The 20,213-nt window shown below is 41.2% G+C and overlaps 1 protein-coding gene across 2 annotated transcripts in view; it reads left to right on the plus strand.

Annotated features, from left to right (window-relative positions):
• Nucleotides 1-20,213, plus strand: part of LRBA (LPS responsive beige-like anchor protein) — a 626,758-nt gene that overhangs the window by 549,850 nt on the left and 56,695 nt on the right. For both annotated transcript variants that reach the window (XM_088448343.1, XM_088448354.1), the window contains exons 51-52: nt 807-962; nt 14,581-14,748. In XM_088448343.1, coding sequence (XP_088304469.1) covers nt 807-962; nt 14,581-14,748 — 324 coding nt within the window. The remainder of the gene's footprint in view (nt 1-806; nt 963-14,580; nt 14,749-20,213) is intronic.

The following is a 20,213-nucleotide window of genomic DNA, read 5'->3' on the forward strand; positions in this document are numbered from 1 at the left end:
TTAACAATTTCCCATTTACAATGAAACACATCATTTATATGAAAATATACTATTTTATTGCATTTTTGATTTGATGGGAGTCTTACTTTGATATACACTGTAGAATTTGTTGCTCAAGATTAATCAAGATCATGAATCTCTGCATCCTTCTGGCTTTACATTGTCATTCCTGAAGATTGTGACTGTCCTACAAAAGAAAATATATTCAGTGTGCAGTGTTACTCTTTGTTGTAGTCTCACTGTCATGCTGGCTTTCACACATGGTCTACCCTTGTTTAGCAATAAATTTAAAGCAATCCAAGGATTGCTGGTAAGAGACATGTCAGCAAACCTCCGCCAAGTCAAGTAGCTATTTTTCAAAGTGTGTTTTATTACAAATAGCTTGGTCTGGAAAGCGGGTGGAATTTAATGCAGAGTATGGATTAGAATCATCTTCTGTTAGAATTTCAGACTTACATTGGAAGGAACCCTTTCTATCCTTTTCCTGCAGTCTATTTATTATCAGTGCTCTGCAGTTTAGTAATGCCCGGATAATGTTGTTACAAGACAGGCCAAACAAATAAATAACTCTCTCTATGTCAGCTTAATTGGGGCTGTTTTTTGTTGCTGTGCCTTTATTGCTAAAGAGGCTGATTTAAATGGATTTATTTGACTGTAGTCTGTTAAAGAGAACATGTATTAAATCTGCATTTCTTGTACCAGTCTCTTTATGTTGAAATGCCAGTTAATTTGATGGTATTAGGGATTGATATATGAAAACTGTGAAGCAAAAAAGTAATGTATGTTTATATATTATGTTTTTGCAGCCAGTAACACCGGACTGCACAGGCGGCAAATCTCTGATCTCTTAGACCAAAGCATCCAGGTCCATTCTCAGTGTTTTGTGATCACAGCAGACAACCGTTTCATTATAGTCTGTGGCTTTTGGGACAAAAGTTTCCGTGTATATTCAACCGACACAGGTAAGTTAAGTTTTAAAGTGCACATGTAGATATGAAGCTGTACTAACCTCTGCACTATTTGTGTCTACAAGTTTGTGTGTGTGTGTATATATGTGTATATATATATATATATATATATATATATATATATATGCATACACTCTGAGTTGACCTGAGTTGGGGGTGGGGGCATTACATTTTTGCTATGGGGCCCACAAAGTTCTAGTTGTGCCCCTGTATGATTGGTTCTTATTATAACAAAAGTCACCAGTAAAGGACGTATGGAATGCACAGTAACCACAGTATGACATGCTAGGGGAGCAGTGTTGCAAGTGGCGTAACTATAAATTTTGCTCCCCCCTGCCAAAAAAGTTTCTGGTGCATTCCCATCCCCCATGGCATTTTGGTACTCAGCAGTTTTTAGGCAATTTGGCTCCCAGTGCAAACAGTTAAAAATGCACCCCCATTGACCGTTTACACTGTAATTTTTCCTCCTTATAGTAATGCCCCTTACACATTATGCCACACACCATAATGCCCATTACACATTATTCCACACACCATAATGTCCATTACATATGACTCCACACACCATAATGCCCATTACAAAATATGCCACATACAGTAATGCCCATTTCACAATATGCCACTCACCGTAATGCCCATTTCACAATATGCCATGCACTGTAATGCCCATTAAACATTAAGCCACACACCGTAATGCCCATTACACATTAGGCCACACACCGTAATGCCCTATACACATTAGGCCACACACCGTAATGCTCATTGCACATTATGCCACACACCGTAATGCCCATTACACTTTATGCCACACACCATAATACTCATTGCACATTATGGCACACACCATAATGCCCTTTGTACATTATGCCACATACTGTAATGCCCATTACACATTATGCCACATACATTGTTGCCCCTAACACAATTTTATGCCCCACGGTAAGGCTTATTATTACTTTTAAATTACCTGCTCATTGCCAGGGGTCTCCTGCTGGTTGCCAGGGGTCTCCTGCTGGTTGCCAGGGGTCTCCTGCTGGTTGCCAGGGGTCTCCTGCTGGTTGCCAGGGGTCTCCTGCTGGTTGCCAGGGGTATCCTGCTGGTTGCCAGGGAGTTTCCTGCTGGTTGGCAAGGAGCTTCCTGCTGGTTGGCAAGGGGTTTCCTGCTGGTTGGCAAGGGGTTTCCTGCTGGTTGGCAAGGGGTTTCCTGCTTGTTGGCAAGGGTTTCCTGCTTGTTGGCAAGAGTTTCCTGCTTGTTGGCAAGAGTTTCCTGCTGGTTGGCAAGGGTTTCCTGCTGGTTGGCAAGGGTTTCCTGCTGGTTGGCAAGGGTTTCCTGCTGGTTGCCAGGGGTTTCCTGCTGGTTGCCAGGGGTTTCCTGCTGGTTGCCAGGGGTTTCCTGCTGGTTGCCAGGGGTTTCCTGCTGGTTGCCAGGGGTTTCCTGCTGGTTGCCAGGGGTTTCCTGCTGGTTGTCAGGGTTTCCATGCTCATTGTCAGGAGTCTCATGCTCATTGTCAGGAGTCTCATGCTCATTGTCAGGGGTTTTATACTGTGGGTTTCATGCTTATTGCCAGGGGTTTCCTGCTGGTTGCCAGGGGTTTCCTGCTGGTTGCCAGGGGTTTCCTGCTGGTTGCCAGGGGTTTCCTGCTGGTTGCCAGGGGTTTCCTGCTCGTTGTCAGGGTTTCCATGCTCATTGTCAGGAGTCTCATGCTCATTGTCAGGGGTTTTATACTGTGGGTCTCCTGCTGGTTGCCAGGGGTTTCATGCTGGTTGCCAGGGGTTTCATGCTGGTTGCCAGCGGTTCCATGCTTGTTGCCAGCGGTTCCATGCTTGTTGCCAGCGGTTCCATGCTTGTTGCCAGCGGTTCCATGCTTGTTGCCAGCGGTTCCATGCTTGTTGCCAGCGGTTCCATGCTTGTTGTCAGCGGTTCCATGCTTGTTGTCAGCGGTTCCATGCTTGTTGTCAGCGGTTCCATGCTTGTTGTCAGCGGTTCCATGCTTGTTGTCAGCGGTTCCATGCTTGTTGTCAGCGGTTCCATGCTTGTTGTCAGCGGTTCCATGCTTGTTGTCAGCGGTTCCATGCTTGTTGTCAGCGGTTCCATGCTCGTTGCCACGAGTTTCATGTTCCTTGTCACCGTAATGCTCATTGCACATTATGCCACACACTAATTCCCATTGCACAGTATGCTACACACCATGATGCCCATTACACATTATGCCACATTCATTTTTACCCCTGACACCATTTTATGCCCCACAGTAAGGCTTTTTATTACTTTAAAATTCATGCTGGTTGCCAGGGGGGTTTCATGCTGGTTGCCAGGGAGGGGGGGGTTTCATGCTTGTTGTCATCATTTCCATGCTCATTGTCAGGAGTCTCATGCTCGTTGTCAGGGGTTTTATACTCTGGATTTCATGCTGGTTGCCGGGGGTTTCATGCTGGTTGCCGGGGGTTTCATGCTGGTTGCCGGGGGTTTCATGCTGGTTGCCGGGGGTTTCATGCTGGTTGCCGGGGGTTTCATGCTGGTTGCCGAGGGTTTCATGCTCTTTGCCGAGGATTTCATGCTCTTTGCCAGTGGTCCCATGCTCTTTGCCAGGGGTCCCATGCTCATTGCCAGGGGTCCCATGCTTGTTGTCAGGGTTTCAATGCTCATTATCAGGAGTCTCATGCTAGTTGTCAGGGGTTTTATACTCTGGATTTCATGCTGGTTGCCAGGGGTTTCATGCTGGTTGCCAGGGGTTTCATGCTGGTTGCCAGGGGTTTCTTGCTGGTTGCCAGGGGTTCCATGCTCATTGTCAGGAGTCTCATGCTCATTGTCAGGGGTTTTATACTGTGGGTTTCATGCTCATTGCCAGGGGTTTCATGCTGGTTGCCAGGGGTTTCATGCTGGTTGCCAGGGGTTTTATGCTCGTTGCCAGGGATCTCATGCTCGTTGTCAGGTTTCACGTGAGAAGATGCAACTTTCTGCATGTTGTCCCGGCGGCGCCAGCGTTCCCGGCACTTCTGGTTAACACTATGTGCTGGCCTGACAGACGCTAGAGGTCCAGTAATGCCCATTACACATTATGCCACATACATTTTTGCCCCTGACACCATTTATGTCCCACAATAAGGCTTTTTATTACTTTTAAATTTCCTACTCTTTGCCAGGGGTCTCATGCGCGTTGCCAGGGGTCTCAACTTTCTGCATCTTCTCCCAGCAACGCCAGCGTTCCCAGCACTTCCGGGTAACACTATGCTCTGCCCTGACAGACTCTGGAGGTCCGGTAGGACCTCTACCATTTGTCTCCTCCTAGGTGGCGGCCATTTTTGGAGGGAAGTTTTCAGCAGATTCCATGCAGACGGTCAGTCCGCATAGAGTCTGAAGCCACCGCGCCCCCTACGGGGGCTATTCTTAGATTTCCTAAGGTTTGTGCTAAGAGGAAACTAGCTTCCACAAACCTTCTATATGATGCTCTCACAATCATGTAGGTGAGCTCTGAAATGCCATATGTACTCACTCATTTTCTACAATGTTCAAAAGTGCAGGGGGCCTTAAATCCTTCAAATATACATTTATTACCGAGAGCATAATACCTTATTTACTGATGGAACAAATGAAATGTTTATATACAATAACATTATGTAAAAAACACAGATTCAAAGGTAGATGCTAACTATTTTAAATGGTTTAAATCTGCGCATACAGTTGCCTTTAGACCCAGTTGCTGCTGCCGTTGTTGGATTATAGTTAGCAGCTCTTTTCGGGGCGGGGAGGGGGAAGCTTTTCAGTAAATGGTGGCTTGTCGGCCCCGGCTTTTTGTGTAATCTGTTTAAAATGGTTCATACAAGACTATGAGGGTTATTCAATATGAAAGGTTAACTTCCCTGGCGAAGTTAACGTTTCATATCGGAGTTTTTTTCTGCGTAAAGGTATGGTGCGCGCTCCCGCTTATCCCCGTATTCAAAATAAAATTTACGAAAACGGGAAACTCCGAAGTTGGATTTGCATAAAGTTACGAATTTTTCCTTAAAATAATTGTAAGACCCCCCTAAAGTTGTAAAAACATGGGGGAACACTATGGGTACCCCCGTTTTAGCCTTTAATTGAAAGTCGGGGCTTTAAATAGCCGCAGCAGGTGTTTTTTTCCCGACATTGAAGAAGTGATGCAGAAGAGCACTTAGGTTATTTTTTTCGTTTTTTTTAAGTGGTCCCATCAAATTTGGGGTACATGAAAATGGGTACTAGCATATTTTGATGTCCCTAAAGTCAGTTTTTAAAAATTCTTCATTTGTGCACCTGCCGCTATAATTCTATTCTAGAAAACACCTGCCGCATGCATGCAGAATAGCCCTGAACCTATTTGCCTATTGTTTAACAATTTTTTCCCATTTTTTTTTTTTTGCACCCCAATTTTTAAATTAATTTTTTGCGGTGTCCCTATTTTTTTTTTAAACTTTTTTTGACACAGTTCTTTTTTAAATGTCAATCTCAGGGGTGCAGGCTATTTTTTTTAAGCCTGCACCCCTAAACCCCAATTCTGCACTTTTTTTTGACACCTATTCAATGGTGAAAAGTTATCACCGTTTTTTATCAAAGACTTTTCAAAACTGCGATAAGTCTTTGAAATTGAATACGGTGTAAAACTAAAACCAGTGATATTAACGCAAAAAAAGTTAAAAAGTGCGATATTAACGCAAAAAACGATGTTATCGCACCCATATTGAATACCCCTATTACTGTCAATAAAACAGTAAATGAACACATAGTCCAGACATATCCACAAGTGTTGCCACTAATCAGGCCTAAGGGGGGTGGGGAGGGGACTGGAAGAGGGGACTTAAGGTGGACAGTGTAGTTCGGGGGTCTTTCCTTGAATATCAAACAATAAAACCAGATGGTAGTGAGGTCAGAAGACGTCAGTTTAGAAGAGGACGTAAGATCTTCTTGGTCATATAGAGATCAACCCTCTGGAACCACTGAAAGATATGGGGCCGAATGGGGGACCTCCAAAAGCATGGGATAAGCGCTCTCGCCGTGTTTAAGAGATGATGGAGTAGCAATTTCTTAAATTGGGAGAGGGTCCTAGCCATAAGACTGAAAAGCCAAACTTCGGGTGTGTCAGGAAGCAGGAGTCCAGTGATTATCTCTGAGACCACCCAGTAGTGCGAGTAGGCAGTGAAGAGATATAATGCCTGAGATGAAGGTAAACCCAAAACGAGTTGGACGGAAGACCAAATGTGTGCTCAAGATCTGTAAAGGATTGCAACCCTCCGGAATCTACGAAGTGACCTAGACGTAATATACCCATTGAAGACAAAATGGAGATGAGTGTTAATGATAGCCCAAGCGGAATATCTGGCTTATGTAGCAATGGTATGAGTAGCGAGGTACCTGAATGAAGGAGGGGATGTGTCTTAAGTTTTTTTCAGCATATGAGGGTAGGATCCAAAGTGGGATGATGAAAACAGGGATTTTTTTAAGCCATGGGAGAACACAGGAGGGGAGTTGTACTGCATGACCCTCAATAAGTGGCCACTGCTTAGTGGCTGGAAAACTACATTTCTATAATCCTGCCCAAATGTGCCGAATGGTAGTAGCTTAGAAAGTGAGGAAGCTGAAGGCTCCCTCTAGAGCGGCTTTGAATGGGTACTGCCAACTGAGGTTTATTATTTCCCCAAACAAACTTCCCCACGATATCCTGCAATTCCCTAATAATGATTCAGGACCATAATTGGGAGAGTTTGTAGCAGGTAGAGGACCTTTTGGTAAGACATTCATTTTTATAGTATTAATTCTGCCTTTCCAGGACAGTCCTAATAATGACACTTTCTTAAAATCAGCTTTGAACTTATTTAACAAAGAGAGAGAAATTAAGCTGTAAAAGGTTAGCGTTCGTATTGGCCAAAATAACCCAGAGATACCTAAACTGGGACGGGTGCCAGTTGGCTTCCCTATTTTTAAGGCGTGCCGAAGCCAGCAACTGCGTCTTCTGATGCAGATTCACTGGTCATGGCCTTAGTAGCGGCGTACATTCTGAGCAGCCTTTAGATGGTCAAGATGATCCGACATTGTGTCTTCAGATGCATGCAGTGGATCTGAGAAGCCGGATGTGGACATCTCATTACTAAGGACGGCACCACCAGCATTTGCATACCTTCTCAGATCGGCTGCTACCGAAGACGCTGTACTGACCACCTGCGTCCACCTCTGAATCAGGCCCATAATTGCATAGACTAACCCCTCAGGGACTGCGATTGCCCCTACCCCATTACAGAAAGATTTAAACAGAACAGAATGACGAATCACTCTAACAAGGCCCATGTGCTTGCTTCTCATTTTGCAGCTATATTGTTGTTTCTTTGTGTGATAATTGGATTTTCATTTTGGTGGTTTTCTATGAGTCTTGTTTATTCTGTCCATAGGTCCTATTTAGTGTAATCAAGTGTTTATTTTTATTCATTACACTTTATTTGAAATTCTGTATGTTCGGGTCTCGCTGTTACTCACACCAGCATTTTATTGTACAGTACATTTGGAAAGTATTCACATCGCTTCACTTTTTCGCATTTTGTTATGTTACAGCAGGGGTTCTCAACCACGGTCCTCAAGGCACACTAACAGTCCAGGTTTTAAGGATAACCATACTTGAACACAGCTGAGTTAATTAGTACCTCAGTTATTTTGACTTAACTACCCATGCTTAACCATGGATATCACTAAAACCAGGACTGTTAGTGTGCCTTGAGGACCGAGGTTGGGAATCACTGCGTTACAGCATTATTCCAAAATGGAATACATTCATTTTTGTTCTCAAAATTCTACACACAATACCCCATAATGACAACATGTAAAAAAATTTTGTTACGATTTTTGCAAATTTTATTTAAAAAAAAAAAAAAACTAAGAAATCACATGTACATGAGTATTCACAAACTTTGCTCAATACTTTGTTGATGCACCTTTGGCAGCAATTACAGCCTCAAGTCTTTTTTGAATATGATGCCACAAGCTTTTGGCACACCTATCTTTGGGCAGTTTCGCCCATTCCTCTTTGCAGCACCTCTTAAGCTCCATCAGGTTGGATGGGGAGTGTCAGTGCACAGCCATTTTCACATCTCTCCAGAGATGTTCAATTGGATTCAAGTCTGGGCTCTGGCTAGGCCACTCAAGGACATTCATAGAGTTGTCCTGAAGCCACTCCTTTGATATCTTGGCTGTGTACTTAAGGTAGTTGTCCTGCTGAAAGATGAACTATCGCCCCAGTCTGAGGTCAAGAGTGCTCTGGAGCAGGTTTTCATCCATGATGTCTCTGTACATTGCTGCATTCATCTTTCCCTCTATCCTGACTAGTCTCCCAGTTCCTGCCGCTGAAAAACATCCCCACAGCATGATGCTGCCAACACCATGCTTCACTGTAGGGATGTTATTGGCCTGGCGATGAGCGATGCCTGGTTTCCTCCAAACATAACACCTGGCATTCATGCCAGAGAGTACAATCTTTGTCTCTCATGGTCTGAGAGTCTTTCAGGTGCATTTTGGCAAACTCCAGGCGGGCTGCTATGTGCTTTTTACTAAGGAGTGGCTTCTGTCTGGCCACTCTACCATACAGGCCTGATTGGTGGATTGCTGCAGAGATGGTTATCCTTATGGAAGGTTCTCCTCTCTCCACAGAGGAATGCTGTAGCTCTGACAGAGTGACCATCGGGTTCTTGGTCACCTCCCTTCTCCCCCAATCGCTCAGTTTAGATGGCCGGCCAACTCTAGGAAGAGTCCTGGTGGTTCTGAACTTCTTCCATTTACTGATGATGGAGGCCACTGTGCTCATTGGGACCTTCAAAGCAGCAGATATTTTCTGTACCCTTCCCAAGATCTAAAGATCCTGTCTCGGAGGTCTACAGACAATTCCTTGGACTTCATGCTTGGTTTGTGCTCTGACATGCACTGTCAAGTGTGATACCTTTATATAGACAGGTGTATGCCTTTCAAAATCCTGTCCACTCAACTGAATTTACCACAGGTGGACTCCAATTAAGCTGTAGGAACATCTCAAGGAAGATCAGTGGAAACAGGATGCACCTGAGCTCAATTTTGAGCTTCATGGCAAAGGCTGTGAACACTTATGTACATGTGATTTCTTAGTGTTTTGTTTTTTTTTGTTTAAATAAATTAGCAAAAATCTCAAAAAAACTTCTTACACGTTGTCATTATGGGTTATTTTGGAATAAGGCTGTAACATAACAAAATATGGAAAAAGTGAAGCGTGAATACTTTCTGGATGCATTGTATGCGTGAGATTTGATAACTCTTGTTTCCATCTATGAGTTCCTGTTGTGGATTCTTTGGTTACAGTCAACTGTTTAATGTTTTAAATGGATAGGCAATATTTAAATATTGTCTGCACGCCAATACCAATATCATGCCTTGAAAAAGGTCGGAACATTAGGAAGTTTCCCCTCTGCCGGAATATTTATAACGCCCATTAGTAAGCACTTGGACTTGATAGTGTGGTTCAATACACTCTGGGTCTGATTCAGACCCACTCACAAGCGGGTTGATGTTGGCCCAGTGCGCATGCGCACGAGGGAGCCGGCTCCGTCGTGCGCATGCGCGAGACCCGGATAGCGACGGGCAAGCCGTCGCTCTGGGTCTCGTACCACAGGGGGCGTGCTGTCGATGGTGAGTGACAGCATGCCCCCTTTGGTGGGCGTGCCAGGGGCGTGACTGCCCAGACGGAGGCATTCCCATGGGAACGCCTACCATCTGGGGCCGGCCCCACTGACATCACAAGTGATGTCAGTGGGAGTGCTCTCAGCTCTGATAGAGCCGAAAGCACTCCAGGGCTTGCGGCAACGAGACCCTACCACAAGAGTCTTGTCGCAAGCCCGATGGTCGCGATGGTCTTGACCATCGTGACCATCTTTCTGGTCACCCACAGCTATACGAGCGGCCAGGAGGCCGCTCTAAAAATTAAGAAGGACGGCCCTGATTCAGAGCGAGCGCTCTGTCAGAGAGTCCGGCTCTGAATCAGGGTCTCTGTTCTGCTGAAGTCCTCCTATATTCCGGTAGGGGCATGTGATTTTTAGGGTAACTGCCATTCCCTGAGGGATAGTTTTCTGTGATATAGGGGTCTTTCATGAAAAAAGTGAAAACTGAATTGCTACTTTTCACTATATACGCCATCCTGAGATGGAGCAACCATTTTTTAGAAGCGAAACGGACAGCTGAGCTTCTATGATTTGCTCTACCCTCACTAAAAATTAAGTATATAAATAGAGAGAAATATGCACTTATAATTAAAACAAAAAATATAATAATATGGAATAAAAATTAATGAACAAATACTATACCAATAAAAAATAATAAAATATATTATATAAAATAAAAAATAATAAATAAAATATAATTTTTTTTTTATCTATTATATTGTATTATTTTTTATTGGTTTAGTTTTTATTAATTCATTTTTATTCCTTATTCTATTTCTTGTTTTAATTATAAGTGCATATTTCTCTCTATATACTTAATTTTTAGTAGTGATCTAATTTCATTTTTAGATTATTATTATTATATGTCATTAGTACAGTTATCCTAAACACATCGTTAAATTTTAATAGCACTGAGCTACTTATACTTACACAGAGCAGCATACTATTACCTACCTTTCCTCTACCCATGCTAGTGTATGGGTAAGTGATTTGTATACTAAGCAAGGGCAGTGCTGGAGAAATCTCAATTTCTCCACGGTAACTCCTTCTATGAATAGGAGAAAGCAGTGAAAATCTGTTTTATCACTAATAAAGGGCTTTTCACTGCTTCGTGAACTGACCCCTTGATGTGTTTGTGTACACATTGTATATATTTACACAGTTTTTTTGTTCCATCAGTACAGAAGTTATGTGAGATTTTTGCTTCTGGTCCTTCCTCTGAAAATAAATATTTCTGGGATTTGGAGCCTCCTACGTTTTTGAAAAGTGGAATAAATGAGTGGATACCGATAAAATTTCTTAGCTCAACTACATGACTAATATACCCAATATATTCATGTATTTCGTGATTTCATTCACACAGGAGGCATTAATAGCTTTATTGACCACTTTTAATTTAAATACATGATATTATTTCATTTTGTTTTTATCCCTTCAAAAAACTTTGTACAAGGTAAGTGCTTTCTGTCAAAGGAAGAAATCTATATATTATCTATTATATATTATTATTAGAAATCTATTAACTATGATTATTGTATAGCTCACACACATTCCCCAGCGCTTTACAGAGAATATTTGGCCATTTACATCACTACCTGCCCCAGTGGAGCGTACAATCTTTATTCCTTACCACGTGCTCACACACATACACACTAGGGATAATTTTTGTTGGTAGCCAATTAACCTACCAGTATATTTTTGAAGTGGGGGAGGAAAGCAGAGTACCCAAATGAAACCCACGCAAGCACAGGGAGAAAATGTGTGTGTGTGTGTGTGTACATATATATGTGCAACTAGAAACAAATTCCAAAAACAAAATTAGAATCTGACACTCAATAAATGAGTGGCTACTACTTACTCAGTATAAAGGTGCCTACACACTTACCGATTTTTTTACACGATCTGGCCGATTCCGACGCATCAGAACGACAGATCGTGTAAAAAATGCCCAAATCGTGAGTCCCCACTCAAGATCACGCTGCGATGCGCGTCCTCGCTGGTCTCGCATCATTAGATATGCCGTGCTGTAGGGTAGATCTGGCAATCTGGGACACAATGCACTGGAAAAAAGTCACAGATGCACAATAGATCATTTGAAGATGGACCAAATCGTGTGCAGAGCTGCCGGGGAGGAGTTTCAAGGGAAATCGTACACAATGTCGGATCGTGTGCAGATCAGGAAGTGTGTAGGCCCTACCTTAAGAGATGTGCTGTTGATCACATAAAAAGAAAAAACATTGATAGTGAAGAATATGAGCGCCTAAATGTGTCTGGAAAATTAGAACATTTGTGAAGTGTGTGTTTATGTATGTATGTGTATATATATATATATATATATATGTGTGTATATATATATATATATATATATGTATGTGTGTGTGTGTGTGTATATATATATATATATATATATATATATATATATATATATATACAGAAAATAGCCGGCACTCCTCCACTGCTTGAAAAATAACTTGCGCCCAGTGCCCTCTGTATTACCTCGCCTATTTGGGTGAGGAACAAATATATGTCCAAATCAGCGTCACTCGTGGCGACTTGATAAATGACACAAACCCCCGTTGTAATGTCAACGTTTCAGGGTCTTTAATGGCCCTTTCGTCAGGATATTATCCTGACGAAAGGGCCATTAAAGACCCTGAAACGATGACATTACAACAGGGTTTGTGTCATTTATCAAGTCGCCACGAGTCCTGACGAAAGGGCCATTAAAGACCCTGAAACGTTGACATTACAACGGGGTTTGTGTCATTTATCAAGTCGCCACGAGTGCCTCTGATTTGGACATATATATATATATATATATATATATATATATATACACACCCATATTGATAATAAATGACTACTTATCTGGTGGTAGTATCTTCGGCCAAATGACCCTTATTGGTTTCATGAAATAAAAAATAATAGTGCGTACGATTTTTCAACCCCGAAGATGATACTACCAGATACGTTGTCATTAATTATCAACACGGGTATATTTTTATATATATTTCACAAACGCTCTTATTTTCCAGACACATTTAGGTGCTCATACTCTTCACTATCTATATATATATATATATATATATATATATATATATATATAATATGTGCGTGGCGTGTACCCATCAGCCATAACATTAAAACTGCTGACAGGTAAAGTGAGTGACATTGATTATCTCATTACAATGACACCTGTCAGGGGATGAGATATATTAGGCTCCACCTGAACAGTTGATGTGTTGTAAGTAGGAAAAATGGGTAAGCATAAGGATTTGAGCGACTTTGACAAGGGCCAAATTGTGATGGCTGGATAAAGGGGTCAGAGCATCTCCAAAATGGCAGATCTTGTGGGGTGTTCCTAATATGCAGCTGCAGTTAGTACCTACCAAAAGTGGTCCAAGGAAGGACAACCGATGAACTGGCGACAGGATCATGGGCACCCAAGGTTCACTGATGCACATGGAGAGCGAAGGCTAGCCTTTCTGGTGCGATCCCACACGGTTGAACTGGCCCATAGGGGTACAGGGGAAATCCCTGCTGACTGGGAGCTATACCATCTGATGCAGGTATGAAGAAGGAGGCAGGCTCAGTGCAGAAAAGAGAGCACTGACATCGCTGTTATAACTTTTAAGCTGCGACTCAGACTCACAAATGAGCAGGAGTCTGTGGCACGACTGGCGTTCGGAGTACAAGCTCCAGTTGCTACGCATCTAACTGCAGTGTATATGTGTGTTAATATACTGTGTTAACCTTTACATGTCTGATTAAAAGATTGAGCAGTTCAATTAAGGCATTAGATAACAGTAAGGAGCAAAAAGCCTTACTTGCCAACTTTTGGTTTTAATTGCACTTTTTAAAGGATCGTTTACCAGCCGTGCAAACGTTAACACGTGATCTATGGTTCCTGAGGTATATTTTACTTGCCTCTCTAAATGCACCTCTTTCTTCTTACACGTGTATATTTGAAGGATTTTACTGTATTCGTCTTGACATGTGGGACACAGGATTAACACGTCTGTGAAAGCTGTTAGAAAGAAACTCTACCGTGTGTTTCTGATTGTTTAATGGCACCAGTTCTTTTAAAATTCCCAGGGATTTTTTTTCTTTTCTTCCACCCAGTTTGGTTGGAGCCGTACACATTTTAGTCATCTTGTGACAGGCGTGTTTGCATCCTCAGAGATCACTTAGAGTGAGGAAAAAAATATTATTGCCATTTCTCTGTGAGCCCGAGGAGCAGGGTAAACACGTGCAAGCCCCCATGTAATGTATAGCAGCACAGCACAATAAGTGTTCTACTCAATTATATTCTATCACTTCTGAATAAAGGGGCCCTTTTCTTTTTAGCATTCCTTGTTTTGTTTTTATACTTGTAACAGGAAATTCTTGTGGCGTAAATCATTTTTTCTAAGTAGAGCCAATACTGAAAAGGCATCATAAACCCTCTCCTGGCAGTGGGAATTATTTTCAGGCGGCCTTTTACATCCCGCAGTGCTAAGGGCCTGTGTCTGTTTTCCTTTTTCTCTTTTATTTCTTTTTATTTGCAACAGCGCTGTCAAATAAAACCAAATAACTAGAAATTGTGTTCTGTCAAAAAAAGGGAAATCCTAGTGCTTGAGAGAATACAATTTTTTTCTGTAGGAGTATTTAGGGCTTATATGATGCAAAACCTTAGGTATGAGAAATAAAGAAGACGTCTTAAAATATATTTTATAAAATAAATGCAGCTTTATTTATGAACCGGCTGCAGTTTTTTACCGTCTCTGGGTTGTATCGTGAACAAAATACAATATTTAGAGATTTGCAGAAATTTTTTTTCCCGCATTTTACGTATTTTTTTTTTTATAGATTTAGATTTTCAAAGATGGTTTGTTTTATTTTCATTAATTTTGATAGGCTTGTTTTAATAAGATAAAATTTTATTGTTCCAGGTAAACTGACTCAGGTGGTGTTTGGGCACTGGGATGTGGTCACATGCCTGGCCCGGTCTGAGTCCTACATCGGAGGGGACTGTTACATTCTCTCAGGATCACGTGATGCTACACTTTTGCTGTGGTACTGGAATGGCAAAAACAATGGAATTGGAGACAATCCAAACAGTAAGCAAAGTTCCATTTCACTTAATTTGTCATTTTATGTTCTTTCACATTATTTAAATTTTTTGTAAAGTAAGCCATAAATAGAGGAGTTGGGAATTGTCACTTTTAAACAGAGCAATACCCTGTTGTGCAACATTGCTTCGCACTATTAATGTACTCCCAGTACTTGGGGAAAAAATTTTTTAAGGTGCGAGTTGGGTCCTGCAAGCTGTTCTCACGTCGAACTCGCACCACGAATTGCATTTGCAATTCAATTCCGCATTGATTTTTCAAAGGAATACATGTTTATTGTGTGCACACCCTCCTGAGCAGGAAAAAAGGTAGGGAAAATGTTTATTTCAAGGTAAAAATGTCAGAAGACCGTTCAGAAACTCTGATACTCCCCTCCCAATGATAAACCATTCATTTGGAGGGGTTTAAATAGCATAATTTGGCCAATAAAGAAATGGCAGTTTTCAAGTGAATTTCTCTATAAAGATCAATGAAGGATACATGATGTGGGACAGGTATGTGGAGATGTTGTATGGATGGGAGAGGGATTTTAGAACTTCATACAACCTGTACAAAAACAGTATTTTTCTTTATTTCAAAATGCTGAAAAGACTAACTTGCTAAAAATAAAACACTTTCTTGCTATCATTTTGATAAGCCATTTGACACCTTTTAAGAACCTCCAGTCCTTAAGGCCACTAAAAGCCTTCTGTATGGTCCTGCTATCACAGTTGCCATTTTTTGGGTGGTGCAGGTTGGTTTCTCCACTTTTTCATGAGCTTCTCCTAGGTCGCTTTTTATTGAAAATTCGCACAACCTCGCCGTGTGTACTGCAAATTAGCATTTATAATTGAATCTCGCATTTCTCAGGTGTGCACAGTCACGTAATGTGTGTGAGTTTCATGAGACAAACTCGCTTTTGCAATTTCACTTATAATTGAATTGCCAGCTACATTAAGGTGAGAGCACCTGCTGCATTTATTCTGTAGTTCTGTACATTTTGTAAAACATGCTCACCAGCTTTTCTCACATCTGATCACCACCTAGCAGGTTTTCTCACACATACCTCTGGGAGAGTCACGCTTCGTAGTGCCCAGGCCTTGTTGGCCTCTTAATGGCCCTGTCTGTGCCCACAACATTTTGTCAAACATGCCCCTCTGCTTATCAGGTTTTCTCAAACTCTAGCTTATCTCATACATGACCAGCAGCTTTTCTCCCACGTAGCACTGTGCCCACCAGCTTTTGTCAAAAACATATTCCTCGCTGTACGCCAACTTGACCTATACACATATTCCTCATTGCACGCCAAAATGCTCCTGCACAAATTTCTCCCTGCACTTCAAATTGCCCCTATGCATATTCTTCCTTGCATGCCAACATGCCCTCTGCACATATTCCCCCTTGTTTACCAACATACGCCCAGCATATATTCCTCCTGCACACCAACTCCCCCCCTGCACAGCCAATAGTTTCTATATTACACTCGTTGCTTACGTATTTCCAGCAGTGGTGTCATCTACACATGAGCTGGTATACCAGCAGCCTAGGAGTAATCTAAACAGGCACTACTAGGCTAGTTACCGTCCCCAGGTGTCTATGAACAACTGGGGTGGACAAAAATAAGCACCCCAGATGGTGCCGCCTATCAGTCCTGGGACCTGGAACATGAGCTCTGTTACTGCACTGGTGAAAGGTAGGCCAAACAAGAATATTTCTGATTTGTTCCATTTGTGTATATTATCAGACCATCATGTTGAGAGTGATCATAAGCCAGAATGAATATATGATTTCAGTAAATAAAGTATCCAGCTAGCAGCAATGAGTAGTTTGCAGGAAGTTTTGCCCATCTTAAATGCTGGGTACTGATATATATATTGTAAAGTGTTTTTTATATGGTTTAATTGATGGTTGTCTCATTGATTTATTGAGTAGCATGTAAATGCTTCCAGTCCCGAACACTTTTACATGCTTTCTAGTTGTTCTCTGCCAGCTAATGTGGTAGATGGGTTTTGAACATCTAAAGCCGCGTATCCGCTTGCCGATTAAACAGAGCAATTGAACGATAACGACATCGTTATCGTTCAATCGCTCATTAATCGTGCACAAATTGGGCATGAAAATGTCAAAAACGACCAGCAATGCGCACTCCCGCTGGTCATTTTCGACATTAATCATTGTCTGAACGTGCCGATCAATCTGCCGATAATGACAGATTGGGCATGTTCGGGGATGAGGGAGGGTGCCTGCATTGAACGACATATCGTTCAGTGTAGGCACTATAGGGGAAGAGGAACAACTGTACTATTACAATGTTGTAATTGTACTGTCGATCCAAGATCTGCAAGTGGATACGCACCTTAAGACAATTAAAGAAAAATAACTAAACAAAAGCATATTGGAAGCAGTGAGTGGACGGGGAGCAAAACATCACTACGTAAGGCAAAAACACCAAGTGTAATAATGGCTAACCTTTGAAGAACTGAGGCATTGAGGGTTGATTGTAGAGGTAAAAACTCAGCTATTGTCTGAAATGTTTAGTGGCAGATTTTGCCAAGATTCTAATGGAAGAAATAGCAGATTTAAGCAATAGAATTTGTATATAAAGAGCAGTAAATATAATTCAAAAGATAAAGCAGCATGTGGGATCCACTGATAATTCAGCTCTACCAGCAGTATTCTTAATATCTGTCAATGGGCAATATTTAGGTGGGTAGTTTACAAGTTCTGTTGTGAATAATGTAGTTGTAATCACTGCACTGCTGAGTAGAAGTTGAACTCGTCCTAAGCACAGCAAGGTCCTAATCCATTCTGGGACCCACAGATTCATAGGTGTCCCCTCTTTCAAATGATGTAACACCAGTGGAGTTATTCTCTGGTGATCACGTGTGACCACCAAAGCACACCCCTGCACTGCAGAAATAATTATGAAGTCCAGGGATGGGGGAATATTCCTCCCATCCTAGCTTCAATAAACTCAGGAGCAGATAGGTAGAACAGTAAAAGATTGCAACTGGTAAAGATTCAAATTAACCAGCAGCCATGCCATTATGGATGACTGGTGAATGTGGAATTTGACCTTTTGGATTTAGCAGTGTTATACATAACAGAAGGTATTTTGCAAAGGATCCAAAGAGCAAGACTCTTTAGTGATTGTTGTATCGTATAGCCATTTTACTTTATTCTATGTAGATTGAAATGCAAGCTTTAAACTGGAGTTTATTACTTGCTTCTTATTATTGCTGAGAGTATAGATGTACAGTACTGTAATTTCTAGGCACACTGTTATTGGACAGGTGCATCTAAATCAGGGTTTTCAAACTTTTTTAAAAAAAAATTCACCTTTCACATCCCATAAAACTTCATATATTTTATTCAGTGACGTTTTTAATAGTATTCAGCGCATAGGTAGGTATAACGGGTATGTAGCCTCCATCTTGGAAATACTTGGTCTACATTGATCTTTGTAAATTGACCTTACTGCATTCTAGTGGATTTTTGGAATTGCAACTGACCTTATGACGTTTTTGAGGAATCTGGTTATCATATACAGTATATAAATGTTTTTATATTAGCGTGTCTATATGTACATAAGAGAAAATCCAATGTATACCTATGCACTATTGAAAATAGGGGACTTTGTCTAAAGACGTATATATGTAAAATAAGTGTAAAAATATATCAGATGTGCTAAGGAACATTTGTCTATGCGTATTTTGTAGCAGTGTTCCTCCAGCACCATGCCACTCTTTTTTTTTTTTTTTCTTTGCAAGTTTATTGCAGCAAGTTAAACACCCTGCAAAGCATGTTTGTTACTATAGAGAAGTAAGAAATTAATTAAGCCAGGAAGTAATTAATGCATAAGCTCCAGAACAAATAGTTAAAACTGCAGTGTCTCTTAGTTCGCCACTTTAAATTATTGGAGGAGAGAGTGAAAAAGCTTTGACCAATCAGAAGCTGTTCTCTTTTGATTTTAGTTTCTAATTGGTCCTTCCACTCAAGCAGCATTAGTCAAACAAACATGTATGCATGAGTTGTCACCTATACATTAGGAAACCCGTCTAGCCATTTTTAAGGTTGGGGGATTCCCTAAACGCTTAGGGAGAGCTGGTTTTCAGTACTATCCTATAAGTGAACCCTGCTTCTCTCCCCTTTGAAGTAAACCATAGCATTACTATAGAGGCAAAATGAAACTCTTGAGAAGCTAGATGTCTACTCCTGTACTGTACAGGTCTCTTTGCACTCTGATTAGGAGGAAATAATTGCTGTACAATACCGTCTGTGGAGCTGTGCAATACCATCCATCTTTGAATGAGGCCCTAGGTCCAGTTTAGTGTAAGAGATCTCTATCCTAGGATACTAGCCACATCAAGGTGTCTGGGTAGGCAATTGAAAAAAAAAAATAAAGAGATCAATATTAGATTAAGCCCTGATGTACCTACATACAGAGACTTCACAGGTATTCATATTTTGGGGAGTGCTCATTTATAACCCCCAAATTGATTGCATTTTATATGGTTGCCTTCTATTTCCTGGGTATATATTATATGCCTGCTCAGCCATAGCTATTCGGGGGAGGGGGGAGCTTGGTGGCCCACCCTGCATAGCCTGTGCGAAAAAAAATAAATGATAGTGTTTGCTGAGGTTATGGGCCACATAAATTACTTTTTCTCAATTGTATGTAAACCTCACTCATGTTAAATTGTATGTTGTTTTTTTATGTTAATTTAATCTTATATTTCTTTGAGTTGTGCTATTCTACAAGTTTACTAGAAACATCTGGCTTCACTGCTTTGTGCGTTATGCTTTATATAAACAGAATGTGATCTTGTATGCTTTAATTTGTGCCAATAAACAGATCTTTGATTAAGTACTACGGGCAAAATTTACTAAGCGACGGGTTCTAAACCCCGGTGGTTTGGCAGCGCTTTTGCTATCCATAGATTTACTAATGCCAAAACTGCTGCAAAACCGCCGTCAAAACAAATTTTAGAATAGAACAGGGCTGTCACTTAGAGGCCGCTACCAAACCCCCAGGGTTTAGAACCCGCCGCTTAGTAAATTTTGCCCTACAAATGTAAAAGAAAGTTTTATTGTAGTTATGGAATATATATGCAAGTTATTGTGGTATAGGTGTATTTGAATGTTATGTTACAAGTACTTAGTAACACAGGCACATGGGGGAGAGATAGAAATGAGTGCAGCCATGGAGGCAAACATACAAAGCTCCACAACCACACACATATTACCCCATATACACACAGGTCTCTTGATTACACTACAGTTTAATAGACTGGGATGAATAAAACAATTGTTGCTTAAAATGTTTTTAATAGCAATTGTTTCACTGAAGGCATGCAATGCATATTATGTTCTGGCTGCACTAATATCCGCTGTCACTTTTCTGCTGTATATATGAAATGAAAACACATGGAAAACAAATTAATACTTTGGTCTATTAATAATAAAAAAAAACA

The sequence above is a fragment of the Taudactylus pleione genome, unplaced genomic scaffold (genome assembly GCF_031769625.1).
Source record: "Taudactylus pleione unplaced genomic scaffold, aTauple2 ptg000021l, whole genome shotgun sequence".
NCBI lineage: Eukaryota > Metazoa > Chordata > Amphibia > Anura > Myobatrachidae > Taudactylus > Taudactylus pleione.